Source organism: Trachemys scripta, chromosome 4, assembly GCF_013100865.1.
Source record: "Trachemys scripta elegans isolate TJP31775 chromosome 4, CAS_Tse_1.0, whole genome shotgun sequence".
NCBI classification, from domain to species: domain Eukaryota; kingdom Metazoa; phylum Chordata; order Testudines; family Emydidae; genus Trachemys; species Trachemys scripta.
In genome coordinates, this window is record NC_048301.1 from 96738231 (window position 1) to 96757510 (window position 19280).

A 19280-nucleotide genomic window follows, 5' to 3' on the forward strand; every position below is an offset into this window, starting at 1 on the left:
CCCCCCTGGCCGCGGTTCACCGTCCTGGGCCAATGGGGGCGGCGAGAAGCGGCGCAGACGAGGGATGTGCTGGCTGCGGCTTCCCGCCGACCCCATTGGTCCGGGACAGTGAACTGCGGCCAGTGGGGGCCGCGATCAGCCGAACTTGCCGCGTCAGCAGGTAAAAAACTGGCCCAGCCTGCCAGGGTGCTTACCCTGGCGAGCCGCGTGCCAAACTTTGCCGAGCCCTGCAATACAGTATCTCTGAAATACTTGGTGGTAATAATTTATAATACGGGTAGAGTGGAAAAGACGTAGAGAACCATACTACAGAACAAGAAAGAACTGACAAACTTGTGGTACTGCTCCACAGAGGAGCTATCTGGGGCACCCTAAACTCAGAAATACACCCTGAATAAAGGCCAGGTAAGCCAGAGAGAACCAACTGTGTTTTAAAGACACATTTTCGGTTGAAACAAATACTTACATTTTTTGTTGGTGAAGGTAAGGAAGTGTGAGTGCCATAATTTAAGTTATAGTATTTATCTGTCACCTAACAATCCCAGACACAATCCTAAATATTTTATTTGACTTCAAAACTGGACCTAAAAATGTTCTGAGTTTTAAAATAACAAAATCAAAACTGGGCATAAATTTAGACTGGATCCAAGATGATTATTTTAATCCTCTCTACCCCATTTTTCCACCAAAGATAAACACAGAATGGTATGGAGGAAAATTACTACTTACTTTCTAAGGTTGTTGAGCACCATGATGTTGGCATACATGTAATACAAATAATAACTATATGGAGGATTCTTTTCACTGGTCCAGATCTCAGGGTTAGGACTTCTGTTAGAGAACATGTGGTCGGTATGTTTGGACTCATCATCAACACTGTCAAAGCCAGTCACCTATGAAAAGGAATTCATAGGAACCTTTTTTTTTTTTTTTTTTTGAATAAGCAAGTTTCAGAACTATCAATTCTAGTTTTATTATAATATTAAAATATCCACCTCAACCTGTAAGTACTTGCCCTCCTTCAGTCAGCAATCCTGCCACTCTGCTATTCTAGAGCATCGTTCCAAGATGCACAGGATGCAGAAGGCAGTTCTTCTGTGATGTGTGTCATAACAACTGAAGCAGCAGTTCTACTCCATGGCTAGAACATTTGCTGGAAATTTTGGAACTGATCAGCTGCAGCTTTCAAAATTAAACTAATGTAATTATGTAGCTTTACATAATCCAAATTGGTATTAACATTTTGTGCATACTTTATTAAAGCTGAATCATCGATTTAGTAGTCCTTTCTCAACATGAAGGCAATTGACTGGACAAATTAAGAGCGTGAGGTGATATGGACATATATTAAGAAGCATAAGTGTTTTTCTTTGATTGCTGAAGGACCGCTATGAAGGTCTTTATTGTTTAAGGAACTGAGTTTTTTCAAATAACTTTTTATTCTGCAGGGAGCCAGCAAAAGGGGCTTCTGTGGTGCTTACCAGAGCTTCTTGCTCTTGCTCTCTGCACTAGCATGAATGTAGATTCACTACTCTCTTCTACAGACAGGACTATTGGAAGGAGTCCTGTGCTGCTTCCAGGTTAAATAAATGGTGATTGCTTGTCACCACATTCTTACCTATATTTTTACTGAGGCATATGAGTGTTTAAAAAATATTAACAGCTATCTTCACAGAAGGGTTTTTATTAATAATGTCAGTGGCTTTCACCATCTCCCCCATACAGAAACTAAAAATCTAATTGTGAAGAGAGGATCCATTTGGAGTAAGGCACAGAAGAGCCATACATACTTACATATTTGAGGAAGAGGTGCAGCTCCCTGTGATCTTTGGGATTGATGGTTGCCTCAAACAGAGGTAAGAAGATGTTCTCTAACATTTTCCCAAAATTAGCCAGAAGATTTTTTGACCTAAATATGTCACTGAAAGAAGCAGATATACAACTGTAACTACTTTTCATTAATCAGCCAACTTTTTTACTCCCTGACATCCTCAGAAAACATTTTAGGGTCAGATTCTGTCTGGATTCAGAAATCCAAAGCATTTATCACATGGTTGGTGCTACACAAATATATATTTTGGGACCAGGGCTGTCCTTTATTTTCTTTCTTTGTTCTGTGTCTGTACAGCACCTAACACAATGGGGTCCTAAATGCTACTGCAGTGTCAATAATAATAATAATAAATATCAGAGGAATAGCTGTGTTCATCTGTATCCACAAAAATAACGAGGAATCTGGTGGCACCTTAGAGACTAACAGATTTATTTGGGCATAAGCTTTCATGGGTAAAAAACTCACTTCTTCAGATGCATGGCGTGAAAATTACAGATGCAGGCATAAATATACGTATATTTATAATGTATCAATCATGAGAATAAGTAACCCATTTCCTTAAAGGAATCCAGGCACTGAAAGTGGAAAGGAGAGGTAATTGTGTGATTTAGTTTTCCAAATGAAGCTATTGCAAAGGAAAGTAAAATGTTCTGTCACTTTGTAATACTGAAGTTTCTCTTTTGATAGTCCCAGTTTGCATGACTATTGCAATGGTCATCCCCTGATTTATAATGTTGTGTGGGAAAGTTAAAGGAGAAGAACTCTCTCCCCAACAGGGCCGGCTCTGGCTTTTTTGCCGCCCCAGGCAAAAAAGCCTCCTGCTGCCCCCCCGCCTCTCCCCGGCGGGGAGCGTGGCAGGGGAGGGCGGAGAGCCCGGCCGCAGGCCCCCTCTCCCCGACCGGCTGGAGCACCAGGAGGAGGGCGGAGAGCCTGGCCGGGGCCCCGCTCTCCCCGACTGGCTGGAGCACCGGGAGGAGGGTGGCGAGCCTGGCCGCGGCCCCTCTCTCCCCGGCCGGCCAGAGTGCCGGGGCAGGGCGGCGAGCCCGCTGCGGCTCCGCTCTCCCCGGCGGCCGGAGTGCCGGGGCAGGGCGGCGAGCCCGCTGCGGCTCCGCTCTCCCCGGCGGCCGGAGTGCCGTGGGGAGGGCGGCAAGCCCAGTTGCGGCTCCGCTCTTGGGCCGGAGCGCCGCCGGGCACCCCAACAGCCCCAGTATGTTTAAAAAAAAAAAAAAAAAAACAACCCTGAGCGCCGCCCCCCTCCAGGTGCCGCCCCAAGTACATGCTTGGTAGGCTGGTGCCTGGAGCCGGCCCTGCTCCCCAATGAGCAATATGCTCAGGGGTAGCTATGCTATGCTGACAACTCCTCATACTAATTTTCCAGCTGCCTAAATTCAAAACATGCAATTCAGCCACCATCTACTATGACAAATATCTATGGCAAAACTCATTAGTTACAGCATACATTGCTTAGTATAGTAGTCCCTAAGGATGCTAAAAGATTGGGTGAAAACTTATATTGATTTAATTTTGTAATTTATAAATTTTTTTGGTTGAAGTAACATGTTAATTGAATCAATTAGTCATGATCTTGCAGAAAACTCTGACACAAAGTTTGGAAAGCATTTCCCCCTCCTTATGCAGCATTTCTGGAATCAGATTCTGACTGTTTCAGTAATCAAAACTGTAAGTGATATTTTGACCTGCTTTTGATAAAAAAAATCTTTTCAACATTAAAAAAAAGTCATTTGAATTAGATGCTTGTAAATATTTTTGGAGGAAGTCACTAGTTTTGAAAAGCTTGAAGAAGAATAAACTTTAGTCCCACAAAGGAAGCCTGCAGTATTGAAGCAGCCATGCAATTAGCCACAAGGAAAATTCCCAGATATTTTTATTTAAAAAAAAAAAAGAAAAGAAAAGAAAGAAGTACAGGACAGCTGGTAAAGCTAAGGGGATAGTAGAAGAGAAAATGTGTCCTTTTGCAAGATTTTAATCTGTTCTCATTATCAATAACTCCTACTTACTTACTAAATTCTGGGAACCTGAATTATCCAGCGTATGTTGGGTGAATAAACTTTGTGTTCAATGAACCATATTGCCAAATTCTGCCATTCATTTGGAGACCGCCCATAAATGGATAACCGAGGTTCCATATACTGGTATTTATTTTCTTCTAGCTCACGAGCTACTTCCTATTGGAGAACAACTCATTAATGTTTGCTTATGTACAGACACAACATACCATGCACAGTTAGTGTTGTTTTTGTCTACCACACTTTTTTTCTCAGACCTGCTCTACAATGGAATGCAGCCGATCTGAGTCTGGCAACTGTTAAACATAAAAGGAATCTCTTGTCATTCCTGCTAAACTATCCCAGTTAGCATGCAGGAAGGAATGTCATTTAGTGGCTAACTTTGAAATCTTTAAAACAGTGTGGATTTAAATGCAACCTTTGGCTTCAGAAGGCCTTCCCTGTGCCTTGTGGAGTCACTTACACCACTATATCCTGCATGTAATCAGAATGATAGCATTTTGCACCCCCTTTACACTGTTGTAAATGACTACACGGTGTGCAGGACAATGGAGAATCAGGCCCAGAATATGTATGTCAATTGCCTCCTGAAAAAGTTATGCTATTAGTTTTAGTCAAACACCTGTGTAGGTGTGGAAAGAAACTGAGTAATGCATATGCAGGTGGCCTCTCCTCCACACTATTTTGTTGCAAGAGGACTTTTGCAGCAATTGTGTATATATACCATTCCTAGCTTCTCAGTCTTTAACTTCTAGTGCTGAAGGCTCCCTATCATGTCCTGAACCACAATGTTCTACCACTGGTTGCTTCCCATTAATTTGTAACTGCACAAGATCGAGGAGGCTTGGAAAAGCCCAAGCTCCCCTGCAAGTTAGAGCATGTACAATTACACAGGAAACAGCAGGCAGTGATTGGCTCAGCAGAGGTCTCAGTCTGGTAACTTGGTATAGTGGCCTGAAGCCTTTGGAAATCTCCGAACCACTGTACATACTGTAAATTACTTCTACAAAATACTGTGCCATTACTGTGGAGAGATACAAATAAGAGGCATCACTTATGGGGCAAGGTAGGCAATCCCCATCCCCCCCAACTTTTCATAGGTATATATGCTCCATTATGTCTTTCTCCCTCTCACACACACCACACACACACAGACCTTGCAGGATATGTAATCGCCTTTTATGTTTCTATATGCTTACACAACTTCCTCTCTCTCCTCCAGAATTTTTCTGAAATGATATCCCTGGTACAAATCTTATTTACCTTGACCATACGAGCAAAGTATTCACCACCAAGGTAGTTTTCAGTTTTCAGGTACAAGTCCCTTAGCTCACTGGCACCAACTGGATTGTACTTGGAGTTAAATTTATCAAACCGATGAAATGTTTGGCGACCCTGGAGGAAAAAAAATCTCAGTATAGGTATCCAGATACTAGTGGTTAGGAAATACCTAACCATGTTATAAATCAAATTAATATATTTGTTTTCTAGCCACAAAACTGTTAGGAAAGAAACAGCCTAAGTTAAATCCTTGTTTACAATATAGTGACAAATAATTTAAGCACTGGTTTATTTGGGTGTATTTTTTTTTTAAATATCATTCAATGGATGCAGCAAAAAACTCTTTCCCTTCCCTTCTCCCCAAGCAGTTTGCACTCATAGAGAGCTGATTTTTCTCTATTTTATTTGTTGAGGGAATAGACTTACAGCATGGACATCTAAAGAGTCTACAGTGAGGTCATAAGGATCCATGTGAAGGCTCTCAAACACTTGCTTTAAAGTCATCTTCTTGCCTTCTTTCTCTGCAACAATCCGATTTAACTCTGTTTTGTAAGTGCGCTTAATAAACTTCAGCAAATGTTTCTGATTCATGCAGGCAGCAGCATGGATATGAGTATCAACCTAAAATAAAAGAACAGATTACTCTTGTTTAGCAGATAGTACGTACCCTTTATCTATCCAAGTACCTGTGTGTCATACAGAATTATAAAAATGTCACACAATATTTCTCTTTAGGAATCAGATGGCATGGGATATTGCATCCCTCAAAATGTTTCAGCTCCTGGGTCCCAAGGGGTGAGGGAGAGGGGGAAGGGTTACATTAAATTAACATAGTGCTCAGTGGATTTTTTTTTTTAAGGGTATCTTATTTTTCCACAATTTTAAACTAGAACATAAAAACCACTGATAGATTAAACTAAAGAGAGAGGATAAAAAACCTGGAACTCTTAGGACAACATCCTGCCCCTCCTCCCCAATGGAAGAGAAGTTGAGTAACAGGGTTGTACATGGATGATCTCTTTCCAGGGCTAAATAGAATCCTTCCCCTCACGCTGCAAAATGGGAGCACTGCTGCTCCACAGGCATTCTGTGCAGTCTCAGGCATACTGCTGCCAGTACAATGCTGTAATCCTTCACTGTGTTGTAGAATAGCTGCTGGATCTGTGTAGTTGCGCGTGTCCTCTTTCCTCATCTGTTCCTCTCCCGCACCATTCCAGACTCTATTGTGTGCTTCACTTGGGCGATCCCTTCCCTCCATACAGTGGAACGACAGTTCTACTGTTGTCAGAGATCTTCACAGTCACAGCAGAGCTTGGTATGAGATAGGATTTGACCCGTAACTGATATTAAGAAAATGGCTTTACCTTTTGAGGACCCATTTTGTAATTTCTATACCACCATATTATTGGATCCATTTATGAATCACTGATGTCTTTGAGCAGACTACTAGGGTGGTTGTGGATTTCTTCTGACTTGAAGAGACTTATGGTCCTTAGCTGTTTGCTATTATGTGGCAAACAAACAGTAGCTCTGATATGCCTCTTCGACACACAAATAGCTGAGGCCATTGGAGAGAAAACACACAAGCCAAGCACTTTATTCAGAAGTACTCAGTAGTTTTCCAAGTTTCACTATAATGCAGTGATGCTGGCCTAACTGCAGGGCTAGAGTGTAGAGCTTCTTTTACCTCCTCTTGCAATGAGAGAAAATACAGAGGGCCACAGAGCTTGCTTCAGGGAATGCCCCTTCCTTTTTGAGACCCTAATTCTGCCTAGAAGTTTCAGAATGTCTTCGTTTTGGTTACAGAAACAAATACACTCAAAGGGTTTGCTTTCCAGAGATGCTAAGCAGCCACATCTCACTTCCATTGGAGCATCGGGTGCTCAGCATTTCTGACAATCAGACCCAAGAGCTTCACTGATGGACATAAAATAATCCATTTGGGGTTTTTCTGTTCAGAAGGAAAATAAACCAGCAATAAAATTAGCTCAGAAGTAAACTTGCAGGAAGGCCATCTATTTTACTCTTCATCAGGAATATTAGGCAAAATGACAGTCCATTCAAAAACTGTGCAAATGAGTATGCAACTAGTAGTAGCAATTGCTATAACAGACACGCAGTTAATGTCCCTGCCATTTATACCTTTCACACAATACAAATTATTCAGTAGGAGGTGAAGCATACTGGGATCCGAAAACATTTTGATTTCCTGAGCTTTCTGACACTCCTCTCCTGCAGCACCCCAGGAATCGTAGGGAGCTTTACATTCTTCTGTCCAGGAGATCATACTGCTACTGTGCCTGCTATGAAGATTACTTTGCAACATGTAACGTAACATATTCAAAGTAACAACTGGGGACTTTATTTTTCAGCTTTCTTCTTCAACTGCATGTGCAATACATGGGGGTGCATCCAACTTGTACACACAATGACCCACTCCCCTTGCACTTAGGGCTCACTTGTGCATAACTGTACAAGGGAGCACAGAAGAGGGAAGGGAATCGGGAGTGTTCCCCAAATTGCCCCCTCCCCTTGTTTCCCTGGACAGGAATTGGCCACAGTCTCCTTTGAAAGAGAAGTGCTGCTGTAAGTACTTGAAAGGGGTGGAGTAGTAATGGGGTCAGAGCTCTATTGAACCTGCCAGCAGAGCTGCACCCCATTAATGAAGTGGCAGAGTTGCTGTTCCAGAGTAGCACTTGGTGTGAACCTGCATGAGAAATTCTCGTTGATTCAATCCAAATTTCCCCTGGGGGCTTGTGAGGAAGTGTTCTTCCACACCACCTTCACCCCAGCTGTGCTGGTGTGAGATTGGGTCAATTAACCCAACAGGCTGTAGCTGTGAGGGAGTCAGGCTTGGCTGATAAGCACTAATTGAAGATGAAGCCCAGCTGGTCAGGAGCAGGCTGGGCTTCTATAAAGCCATGAGATTGACTGTAGAAGGCAGTTGCAAAGAGAGGATCCAGTTGTCCTCTGGGCACAGGGAGGTAGATAGGAAGAAATCAATGAGGGAGCAAAAGCCATAGGATCTGGTCTGTGGCAGAAGAGGTTTACCCAGAGGCGTTGTGGGAATGAAAACCCATGGAAGGTAAACATACCTAGCTATCACCTCTTCAGTCAGCATAGGTAATGTCTGGGCTGGAGAACTGTAGTGGCTCAGCAGTAGCTGTGCCACTATAGCATTTTAAGTGTAGATATGCCCTAAGTTAAGTGGAGAGCTGTTGAGTGTCTATGCTTATACTCTGACAAGCATAATGATGTAAGCAACAAAGCTATTTTTACTGCTTTAAAGACAGGGGTATTTATTGTGCATTTAGCTGTGTATTCTAGACCTCTCTGAATAAGAACTAACTTTCTGCTGTATGCTACATCACCTCAATTACCCATATAAAGTAACCACCTAGTTCAATATCGATCAGTACATGGCACATTTAGGGCCAATTGCCATCGGGCTTCTTTAGTTGCCCTATTATTTCCTGGCACATCCATTTGTACATGAAAACTCCCCACATCTTCATGCACAAGCTGAGTGTATGTTTATGCAAATACAACATCTGCATTTGCAGACTGCCTGTGGGCAGGCCAGAGAGAGAGAGAGAGAGAGAGAGAGAGTGTGTGTGTGTGTGCGCGCACCATGGCTCATGCTGGAAGGATGGCAGAAGAGATGTATTGTAATCAGAGCCTTGTTGAGGTTCACTCACCCCTAGGGCACCCCCTTGTGGCTAGGTCTGGGGATCAGCTCTCATTCTGTATAGTACCCCCTTCTGTTGCTCACTGGGCCGGCAGGCCCTCTCGCTCTCCAGGACTCCGGATACTCTCTATGATTCAGCCCTCTGACTAGGCCGCTATATAGTCGCCCCCTCCACCCTGCTTCTCGGGTATCACAGTCTCTGTGGACCAGCTATCTGCCTCATATCTCTAACAATCCTATGCCACTTCCCATCCGCTACTCCAGGTTCTAGCCCAGGGACCCTACAATCAGCAGGTAAGGTCTATACCAGGGGTAGGCAACGTATGGTACGCGTGCCAAAGGTGGCACACGAGCTGATTTTCAGTGGCACTCATACTGCCTGGGTCCTGGCCACCCGTCCGGGGGGCTCTGCATTTTAATTTAATTTTAAATGAAGCTTCTTAAACATTTTAAAAACCTTATTTACTTTACACACAATAGTTTAGTTATATATTATAGACTTATAGAAAGAGACCTTCTAAAAAATGTTAAAATGTATTACTGGCATGAGAAACCTTAAATCAGAGTGAATAAATGAAGACTCGGCACACCACTTCTGAAAGGTTGCTGACCCCTGGTCTACACAGTCTCAACCTTTGCTGCGCTTTCTGTGGGAAGCACTGTCTACATCAGCTCAGCATAACTATTTCTCTCAGGGACATAAATTCATAGTGTAGAACAGCCCTTACAGATGCTCAGGGTGTTGAAAGATTTTGATTCTGGACATAGGCACCATGTTCACTGTCAATATTCTCTTGACCAATGAAATATTAGAAACTAGTTGGTTTGGCTGATTCACTGAGTGCCTCAGGTACAGTTAATAGATACAGTATGTGACCTAACTTTCAGGGAAAACTGTTAATTAACATAAAATCCAACCTTTAGCAAACCTGAGTAGAGTGTAGAATGCAACTCCCAGACGCTGTAGAACTAGAGGGGACTCAACCTCTTGTAATTCATAAACCTTGTAAATAACCCTTCCTTCCTTTTCAACTCAAAAATGAACACACCTTTGTTGAAGGAAAAGATTGGAAGCTTTTTTACTTGCTGTCAAAGATCGTGACCGATTAGCAATTGAATTGTCTTTAAAGTCACTCTACTCAGAAACAATTGTTTTCTCTCAACAATACATGGGTGATTCAAGAGGATCATGTAACGCCTCTAAGGTGTTCTCACTACTCTGCCACAGATGCCACCATATCTGAGCTAAGATCAGGAAGCTTATTCCCAGGGAAACATGACTCCACTCATTTTCTAAATCTATTCATTACCCAGTAGTGTGATCACTTTCCTGGCACCTCTGTCACTATTTCTGCCAGACAACTCCAGATTCTCTTGCATAATGACAGGTTTCAGAGTAACAGCCGTGTTAGTCTGTATCCGCAAAAAGAAGAACAGGAGTACTTGTGGCACCTTAGAGACTAACAAATTTATTAGAGCATAAGCTTTCGTGGACTACAGCCCACTTCTTCGGATGCATATAGAATGGAACATATATTGAGGAGATATATATACACACATACAGAGAGCATAAACAGGTGGGAGTTGTCTTACCAACTCTGAGAGGCCAATTAATTAAGGGAAAAAAATTTTTGAAGTGATAATCAAGCTAGGCCAGTACAGACAGTTTGATAATAGGTGTGAGAGTACTTACAAGGGGAGATAGAGTCAATGTTTGTAATGGCTCAGCCATTCCCAGTCCTTATTCAAACCGGAGTTGATTGTGTCTAGTTTGCATATCAATTCTAGCTCTGCAGTCTCTCTTTGGAGTCTGTTTTTGAAGTTTTTCTGTTGTAATATAGCCACCCGCAGGTCTGTCACTGAATGACCAGACAGGTTAAAGTGTTCTCCCACTGGTTTTTGAGTATTTTGATTCCTGATGTCAGATTTGTGTCCATTAATTCTTTTGCGTAGAGACTGTCCGGTTTGGCCAATGTACATGGCAGAGGGGCATTGCTGGCACATGATGGCATATATCACATTGGTAGATGTGCAGGTGAACGAGCCCCTGATGGTATGGCTGATGTGATTAGGTCCTATGATGATGTCACTTGAATAGATATGTGGACAGAGTTGGCATCGGGGTTTGTTACAAGGATAGGTTCCTGGGTTAGTGGTTTTGTTCAGTGATGTGTGGTTGCTGGTGAGTATTTGCTTTAGGTTGGGGGGTTGTCTGTAAGCGAGGACAGGTCTGTCTCCCAAGATCTGTGAGAGTAAAGGATCATCTTTCAGGATAGGTTGTAGATCTCTGATGATGCGCTGGAGAGGTTTTAGTTGGGGGCTGAAGGTGACAGCTAGTGGTGTTCTGTTATTTTCTTTGTTGGGCCTGTCTTGTAGGAGGTGACTTCTGGGTACTCGTCTGGCTCTGTCAATCTGTTTTTTCACTTCAGCAGGTGGGTATTGTAGTTTTAAGAATGCTTGATAGAGATCTTGTAGGTGCTTGTCTCTATCCGAGGGATTGGAGCAAATGCGGTTATATCTTAGAGCTTGGCTGTAGACAATGGATCGTGTGGTGTGTCCTGGATGGAAGCTGGAGGCATGTAGGTAAGTGTAGCGGTCAGTAGGTTTCCGGTATAGGGTGGTATTTATGTGACCATCGCTTATTAGCACAGTAGTGTCCAGGAAATGGACCGCTTGTGTGGATTGATCTAGGCTGAGGTTGATGGTGGGATGGAAATTATTGAAATCATGGTGAAATTCCTCAAGGGCTTCTTTTCCATGGGTCCAGATGATGAAGATGTCATCAATGTAGCGCAAGTAGAGTAGGGGCGTTAGGGGACGAGAGCTAAGAAAGCGTTCTAAGTCAGCCATAAAAATGTTGGCAAATTGTGGGGCCATGCGGGTACCCATAGCAGTGCCGCTGACTTGAAGGTATATATTGTCCCCAAATGTGAAATAGTTGTGGGTGAGGACAAAAATCACAAAGTTCAGCCACCAGGTTAGCTGTGACATTATCAGGGATACTGTTCCTGATAGCTTGTAGTCCATCTTTGTGTAGAATATTGGTGTAGAGGGCTTCTATGTCCATAGTGGCCAGGATGGTGTTTTCTGGAAGATCACCGATGGATTGTAGTTTCCTCAGGAAGTCAGTGGTGTCTCGAAGATAGCTGGGAGTGCTGGTAGCGTAGGGTCTTAGGACAGAGTCTACATAACCAGACAAGCCTGATGTTAGGGTGCCAATGCCTGAGATGATGGGGCGTCCAGGATATCCAGGTTTATGGATCTTGGGTAGCAAATAGAATACCCCTGGTCGGGGTTCTAGGCATGTGTCTGTACGGATTTGTTCCTGTGCTTTGTCAGGGAGTTTTTTTAGCAGATGGTGTAGTTTCTTTAGGTAATCCTCAGTGGGATCAGAGGATAATGGCCTGTAGAATGTGGTGTTAGAGAGCTGTCTAGCAGCCTCCTGGTCATATTCCAATTTATTCATGATGACGACAGCACCTCCTTTGTCAGCCTTTTTGATTATGATGTCAGGGTTGTTTCTGAGGCTGTAGATGGCGTTGTGTTCAGCATGGCTGAGGTTATGTGGCAAGTGATGTTGCTTTTCCACAATTTCAGCCTTTGCACGTTGACGGAAGCAATCTATGTAGAAATCCAGTCTGTTGTTTCGACCGTCCGGAGGAGTCCATGCAGAATCCATCAGGCTTGTCTGGTTATGTAGACTTTGTCCTAAGACCCTACGCTACCAGCACTCCCAGCTATCTTCGAGACACCACAGACTTCCATCGGTGATCTTCCAGAAAACACCATCCTGGCCACTATGGACGTAGAAGCCCTCTACACCAATATTCCACACAAAGATGGACTACAAGCTATCAGGAACAGTATCCCTGATAATGTCACAGCTAACCTGGTGGCTGAACTTTGTGATTTTTGTCCTCACCCACAACTATTTCACATTTGGGGACAATATATACCTTCAAGTCAGCGGCACTGCTATGGGTACCCGCATGGCCCCACAATATGCCAACATTTTTATGGCTGACTTAGAACGCTTTCTTAGCTCTCGTCCCCTAACGCCCCTACTCTACTTGCGCTACATTGATGACATCTTCATCATCTGGACCCATGGAAAAGAAGCCCTTGAGGAATTTCACCATGATTTCAATAATTTCCATCCCACCATCAACCTCAGCCTAGATCAATCCACACAAGCGGTCCATTTCCTGGACACTACTGTGCTAATAAGCGATGGTCACATAAATACCACCCTATACCGGAAACCTACTGACCGCTACACTTACCTACATGCCTCCAGCTTCCATCCAGGACACACCACACGATCCATTGTCTACAGCCAAGCTCTAAGATATAACCGCATTTGCTCCAATCCCTCGGATAGAGACAAGCACCTACAAGATCTCTATCAAGCATTCTTAAAACTACAATACCCACCTGCTGAAGTGAAAAAACAGATTGACAGAGCCAGACGAGTACCCAGAAGTCACCTCCTACAAGACAGGCCCAACAAAGAAAATAACAGAACACCACTAGCTGTCACCTTCAGCCCCCAACTAAAACCTCTCCAGCGCATCATCAGAGATCTACAACCTATCCTGAAAGATGATCCTTTACTCTCACAGATCTTGGGAGACAGACCTGTCCTCGCTTACAGACAACCCCCCAACCTAAAGCAAATACTCACCAGCAACCACACATCACTGAACAAAACCACTAACCCAGGAACCTATCCTTGTAACAAACCCCGATGCCAACTCTGTCCACATATCTATTCAAGTGACATCATCATAGGACCTAATCACATCAGCCATACCATCAGGGGCTCGTTCACCTGCACATCTACCAATGTGATATATGCCATCATGTGCCAGCAATGCCCCTCTGCCATGTACATTGGCCAAACCGGACAGTCTCTACGCAAAAGAATTAATGGACACAAATCTGACATCAGGAATCAAAATACTCAAAAACCAGTGGGAGAACACTTTAACCTGTCTGGTCATTCAGTGACAGACCTGCGGGTGGCTATATTACAACAGAAAAACTTCAAAAACAGACTCCAAAGAGAGACTGCAGAGCTAGAATTGATATGCAAACTAGACACAATCAACTCCGGTTTGAATAAGGACTGGGAATGGCTGAGCCATTACAAACATTGACTCTATCTCCCCTTGTAAGTACTCTCACACCTATTATCAAACTGTCTGTACTGGCCAGCTTGATTATCACTTCAAAAGTTTTTTTTCCCTTAATTAATTGGCCTCTCAGAGTTGGTAAGACAACTCCCACCTGTTTATGCTCTCTGTATGTGTGTATATATATCTCCTCAATATATGTTCCATTCTATATGCATCCGAAGAAGTGGGCTGTAGTCCACGAAAGCTTATGCTCTAATAAATTTGTTAGTCTCTAAGGTGCCATAAGTACTCCTGTTCTTCTTTTTCCAGATTCTCTGGCTACCTCCCTGAAATATACCCAATAAATTTTGACCTCCGTGAGTGTGGCAAACTAACACAACAACATTTATTTGAGTATAATGCAGTCCTGAGCTTCTGGAATGTACTTGGAAAAGTGACCCATATACTGTAGTGCATAATTTATTAGCACACATTTATGCACACTGACAATTCAAAGTCTGAAAATGAAAATCCACTTGGATAAACCAGCTAAAAACAGAAACCTGAGTAAATATGTCCTCATATATGATTTTGACTGGAATTGTGCAAGAGTTTGTCATTGAATGCAGCATAAATTGTTTTGTAGAGCTGTATGATCAACCCATCCTCCCTGCTCCACAAATTTGGCTTTATTTGAAATTTCATCATAATGGCTATGTTTACCATAAGCATATGAAAATGTAACTGTGTACATTACTTTTCCATTATGAAAGAAATCATTGCTCAAAAACAGAAGCCCATTTTCACTCAGATAGTGGTCTGTGTGTGTGTACAAAAATTGCAAAACTAGGCTCCTTTTTGAGGAGTTCTTGATACGGTGCCCAAAGTGTGCTAAGGGTTCTATAGACCGATCTAACAACAAGTCCCTGCCCCAAAGACCTTATACATTCTACCTTAATTACATCACATACAGACAATAGAGACAGGGAGGGATTCAATACAAGACTGAGGCTTTTTCTTCCTATATGTTTTCCAGCCTTTCCCATTTGACCCTTATTGGATCTGTTTCTTGTCATTTGCTCTCTGTCTTCAGATCTTGTCTCATGTCTCCTTTTATATCTCCTAAACCTTTTCCTTTTGGTGAAGAGAGTCAGAAAACTCATTGCAGAGTTTCCTTCTGTGAGAAGGAGCATGTAGCCCATGGTCGTCTTAATCTCACTACTTTATTCAAATAAACCAATAACCCTAATGACTTATGGAAGCTTCTGTTTGAATGTGGACTACACCTCATGTGAACTAAATGTCTGACCCAACAAACCCACTACCACCCCAAATGTTTCCTTTAAACTTTCAATTCCAGTGTGCCACTGATCAAAGAATTGCAGCACTCCCATTTGTCCTGCAGCCCTTCCTGTCAGAGAGCCAACTCTACTGAATTTGCATTGAAGGTTTTCCCCACAGGCCACCTCTCCTCCTCTTGACACAGGACTGCCTCTGAACCCTTTTGACCACCCTCTGCCATCCGAGCAGGGAGAATGAAATAGTAGTTCCTCCCACCAACCAGATAGGACAGCTGCAGTTGTATATCATCATTATCATCATCATCCTGCCTGGGACCCCATGCATACCACATCCTCCTGCTCCCCTCACACCTAATCTCCTATGTCCACTTGCCTCATTCCACCTCCCCTTGCTTCTCTTCCCTCCCACCTTTACCCCTGCCTCAGCAAAGCATGTTCCTCAGCTGACACACTACGCACCCAATCCCCCTCACTAGCCAGCCATCTTCCACTGATTTCCATACTACTGTCCCCACTCCTGAATTTTCAAAAAGTTACAAATGAAGGGATTAACTCTTTCTCTTCATAATACGCTTTTTCCTACACTGTTTGGCTTGAATCTGTCTCAACACCTTCTAAGTCATTAATAAAAGCAGTGTGTGGGATGGGGCAGTATGCACGATGGGGCAGTCTGCCCCCTTAAAGGTATTAGGGCCTAATGGTCAGCTCACCATTTGACATTGCTCTTTAAGATTTTGAAAGGTATGATATATGTACACATAAGGATGTAGGGGATAAGGATGGAGAGGAAGCAACTCTGGGAATAAGCAGTGCTTGGGTGGAAATCCCATCACTGTGTCTTTAAGGGTCCGGGGCCAGGAGCCTTGCTGAGATGGTGAGGCAGACTACCCTCTCACCAAACCAACTGGGAATGAGCTGGGCAAAAGGGACCAGCATAAATGTTGCCTCCTCCCTCATAGCAGGTAGACACCAGTAGGAGAGGTCTATGTCAGTCAGTCAGTCAAACAAACCTTCTGAGCCTGAGGACTAACAGAAGGGAAGAGACACCTAAGAATAAGCTGGCTAAGGCCCTACTGGTGACTAAATTACAATCCTGCTCCAAGGAGGAGAGGTGTGGACTTCTGGGTTAAGGAGAGAGTTAATGACTGCCTGAATTACCCAGCTCTCTGAGGAGGGCTGGGGTTGCTGCCTTGAGGAGAGACAGTGACTGTTTAACTGAAGTATACCCTGTTCCAGGAAGAGAGCTGGGAATTCCTGTTTTGTAAGAGAGAGAGAGCTGACCGCAACTCTTACATGGACCCAGAGTGGGGCAACTAACACAGTGAGTTACACATGGTAGAAAGACTTTAAAAAAAAAAAAAAAAAAATCCCTGACCCCACACTGTGGGTACATGTCTTAAACCAATTTAGTCTGGGTAACTGAGTGAAAGAACATGAGGGGGCCAGGCGTGCAATGATACTGGAGGGAGTATGCTGGTGGCCTGCACCCCATGGCCAAGTTTATACAGATTGTCTTATGTGCATATATTGTATATAAAACAACATTGTCACCGAGTTAAGTTGATGCTGTACATTTAGAACAGTTAATGATAAATATAGTCAGGTGTCTTGAGCAGCTTATTGATGGTAATATGTCTTTCCAATACTTAAGCCGGTGAAACCCTCAGCTGTAAACTACTTGGCTTTCTGGGTACATACACTTTCTCTTGTAAACACTACTACCCTTCCTAGTAAGAGCTTCCTCCTACTTCCTGTGAAGTCAATGGGACATCTAACATTAACTTCACCTAAAGCAGACCTGAGGATAGGATCCCACAAGGTGGTAGCATCTGCAACTCCCATTGAGGCCAAAGAGAGATGAGGAGGGTCAGCACTTTCTAGGATTGGGTCCTTATTTACCAACTGATTGTCAACAGGAAATGTGTAGTGTGAATAGATAAACAGAAGAATGCCACACTAGGCTCAAAAAACATAGTATATGGAGTATATGGGAATTACAATCCACAGGGGGTTATAGAATTAAATAAAACCTGGTTTATATGGCTTAGTCCATTAACCTGTTAACTGTGCTACAGCCTTATAACTACTAAATAAGAAACTGGCAGCTATGGAGACTTAAGGACTCAAGCAGAAGCAGTAGTGCAAGCTCCCCCTCTCCCCAAACCCACTGCTGTGCACCAACCCTAATTTGTAAAGACATTCTTCTATGGGCTGCTTCAGCTTCTGTGTCAACTCTGTCCTTGGATTTTCTGCTGAGATGGCCAAAAGAGGAATCACAGACGAGCAATACATAGTATTGGTGTTGGCTGTCTTAGCTTTAGTGAGGTGTACACTGATAAGCTGGGAGCTACAAAAACCCCACCAATTTCTGGTCGCTGCTAACCTTTGACACAATCAAACTAGCAATCTAGATATGACTGTCTCCCTGTCCCTTTACTAGTTCCCATAATCATTTGCTTTGTCTTCCCTACATCCTATGCCTTCCTTCAGAGGGCTGCAGCAGGTTGCAGAATTACCTCTAGAGTCTTGAATTCAAATGGTGTTTTCATATCATCCACATAATGGAAAAATCTCAGCTTAAATGAGGCCAGTGCTAGAATATTAGGTTTCTGGGACATAAGGTCTGAGGTGCATTAGCAAAGCACATAATAGGATTTGTATAACATTTGTAAAGCTATACTTTCTTCCCTAGCCACTAGTATTAGTGTCTCCCTCCAGAAGTATCGAGTTGATATGCTAACTTTAGAATGAAAAAGATGTTCTTAAGATTGGTAACTAATAGCAATATTGTTCATGATTAACAACTTGGTTGGACTTGCTTACATTATTTAACCCCAGAACCGGAAGACTTAAGAGGGATGAAGTGCTCCCTCTGTTACTGAGAAGGGGAAAAGCCAGCTGTTACAACGTTGTTTACCCTTAATTCTACCTACTGAGTTTTTTGTTGCTTTGGTTGGGATTTGTTCACATGAGTAAATAAATCCCAACCAAAGCAGCAAAACTCAGTAGGTGGAATTAAGGGTAAACATGAGACTTATCATTACTAGTCTATTGGATAGGAAGGAAGCTGTAGTTGTGATAGCTTGATTTTAGTAAGGCTTTTAACATAGTCCCACATGACATTCTTGTAGACAAATTAGGGAAATGTGGTCTAGATTAAACTTCTATAAAGGGGAGGGGGTGCATAATTGGTTGAAAAACCATATTAAAAGATCAGAGGGGTAGCCGTGTTAGTCTGCATCTGTAAAAAGCAACAGAGGGTCCGGTGGCACCTTTAAGACTAACAGATGTATTGGAGCATAAGCTTTCGTGGGTGAATACCCACATGCGTCTGACGAAGTGGGCATTCACCCACAAAAGCTTATGCTCCAATACATCTGTTAGTCTTAAAGGTGCCACAGGACCTTCTGTTTCATATTAAAAGAGTAGTTATCAATGGTTCACTGTCAAACTGGAAGGATGTATCTGGTGGGATCTTGCAGAGGTATGTCCTGTATCTGGTACTCATCAATATTTTCAGTGATGTCTTGCCTAATGCAGTGGAGAGTCCACTTACAAAATTTGAGGCTGTCTACTGAGCATATGTACTGAACTTGAAAAATGATACTCTATTGCTTAGCACAGATCTATAATACTTTCTTACTGCTCAGCAGTAAACAGGCCATTCCGTAAATACATCCAGGCTGTCTAAAAATACAACTGGCAATCTTTTTGAATTTAAAGGAGTGGATTTCCTTGCCTCTGGCAAAGATCATCCCCATTTCTGTTTACTGCTGATCCCTTGTTCAAACATACTTGTGAACAGCACATTTGTCTCTGATGCACCTGATTACACGAAGTGGAAGATATGCTTTGCTATAGGCACAGTTCCTCAATCATTCATTTAAGAGAATTCAACTGTAAGTCCCAAACCACATCTCTGCATTTCAATATGCCTTCCTTCCTCGTACGCCTTGACTACGCTAGCCACATTTGGACTTCAGTAGCACAGTCTGAAATAAATATATTATGAAACTGAGCAACGTTACTGGT

General features: G+C 43.0%; 1 protein-coding gene across 8 annotated transcripts in view; it reads right to left on the minus strand.

Annotated features, from left to right (window-relative positions):
• The window catches only part of AMPD3 (adenosine monophosphate deaminase 3), a 55919-nt gene that overhangs the window by 11158 nt on the left and 25481 nt on the right, over nucleotides 1-19280 (minus strand). For 7 of the 8 annotated variants that reach the window (XR_004645637.1, XM_034770029.1, XM_034770028.1 and 4 more), the window contains exons 7-11: nucleotides 5569-5763; nucleotides 5125-5256; nucleotides 3857-4020; nucleotides 1795-1921; nucleotides 730-893 (exon numbers count right to left, since the gene is read on the minus strand). Coding sequence is in view for 7 of the 8 variants with exons in the window: in XM_034770029.1 (XP_034625920.1) it covers nucleotides 730-893; nucleotides 1795-1921; nucleotides 3857-4020; nucleotides 5125-5256; nucleotides 5569-5763 (782 nt within the window). In the remaining variant the exon portion in view is untranslated. The remainder of the gene's footprint in view (nucleotides 1-729; nucleotides 894-1794; nucleotides 1922-3856; nucleotides 4021-5124; nucleotides 5257-5568; nucleotides 5764-19280) is intronic. The other variant, XM_034770031.1, reaches the window with a different exon arrangement.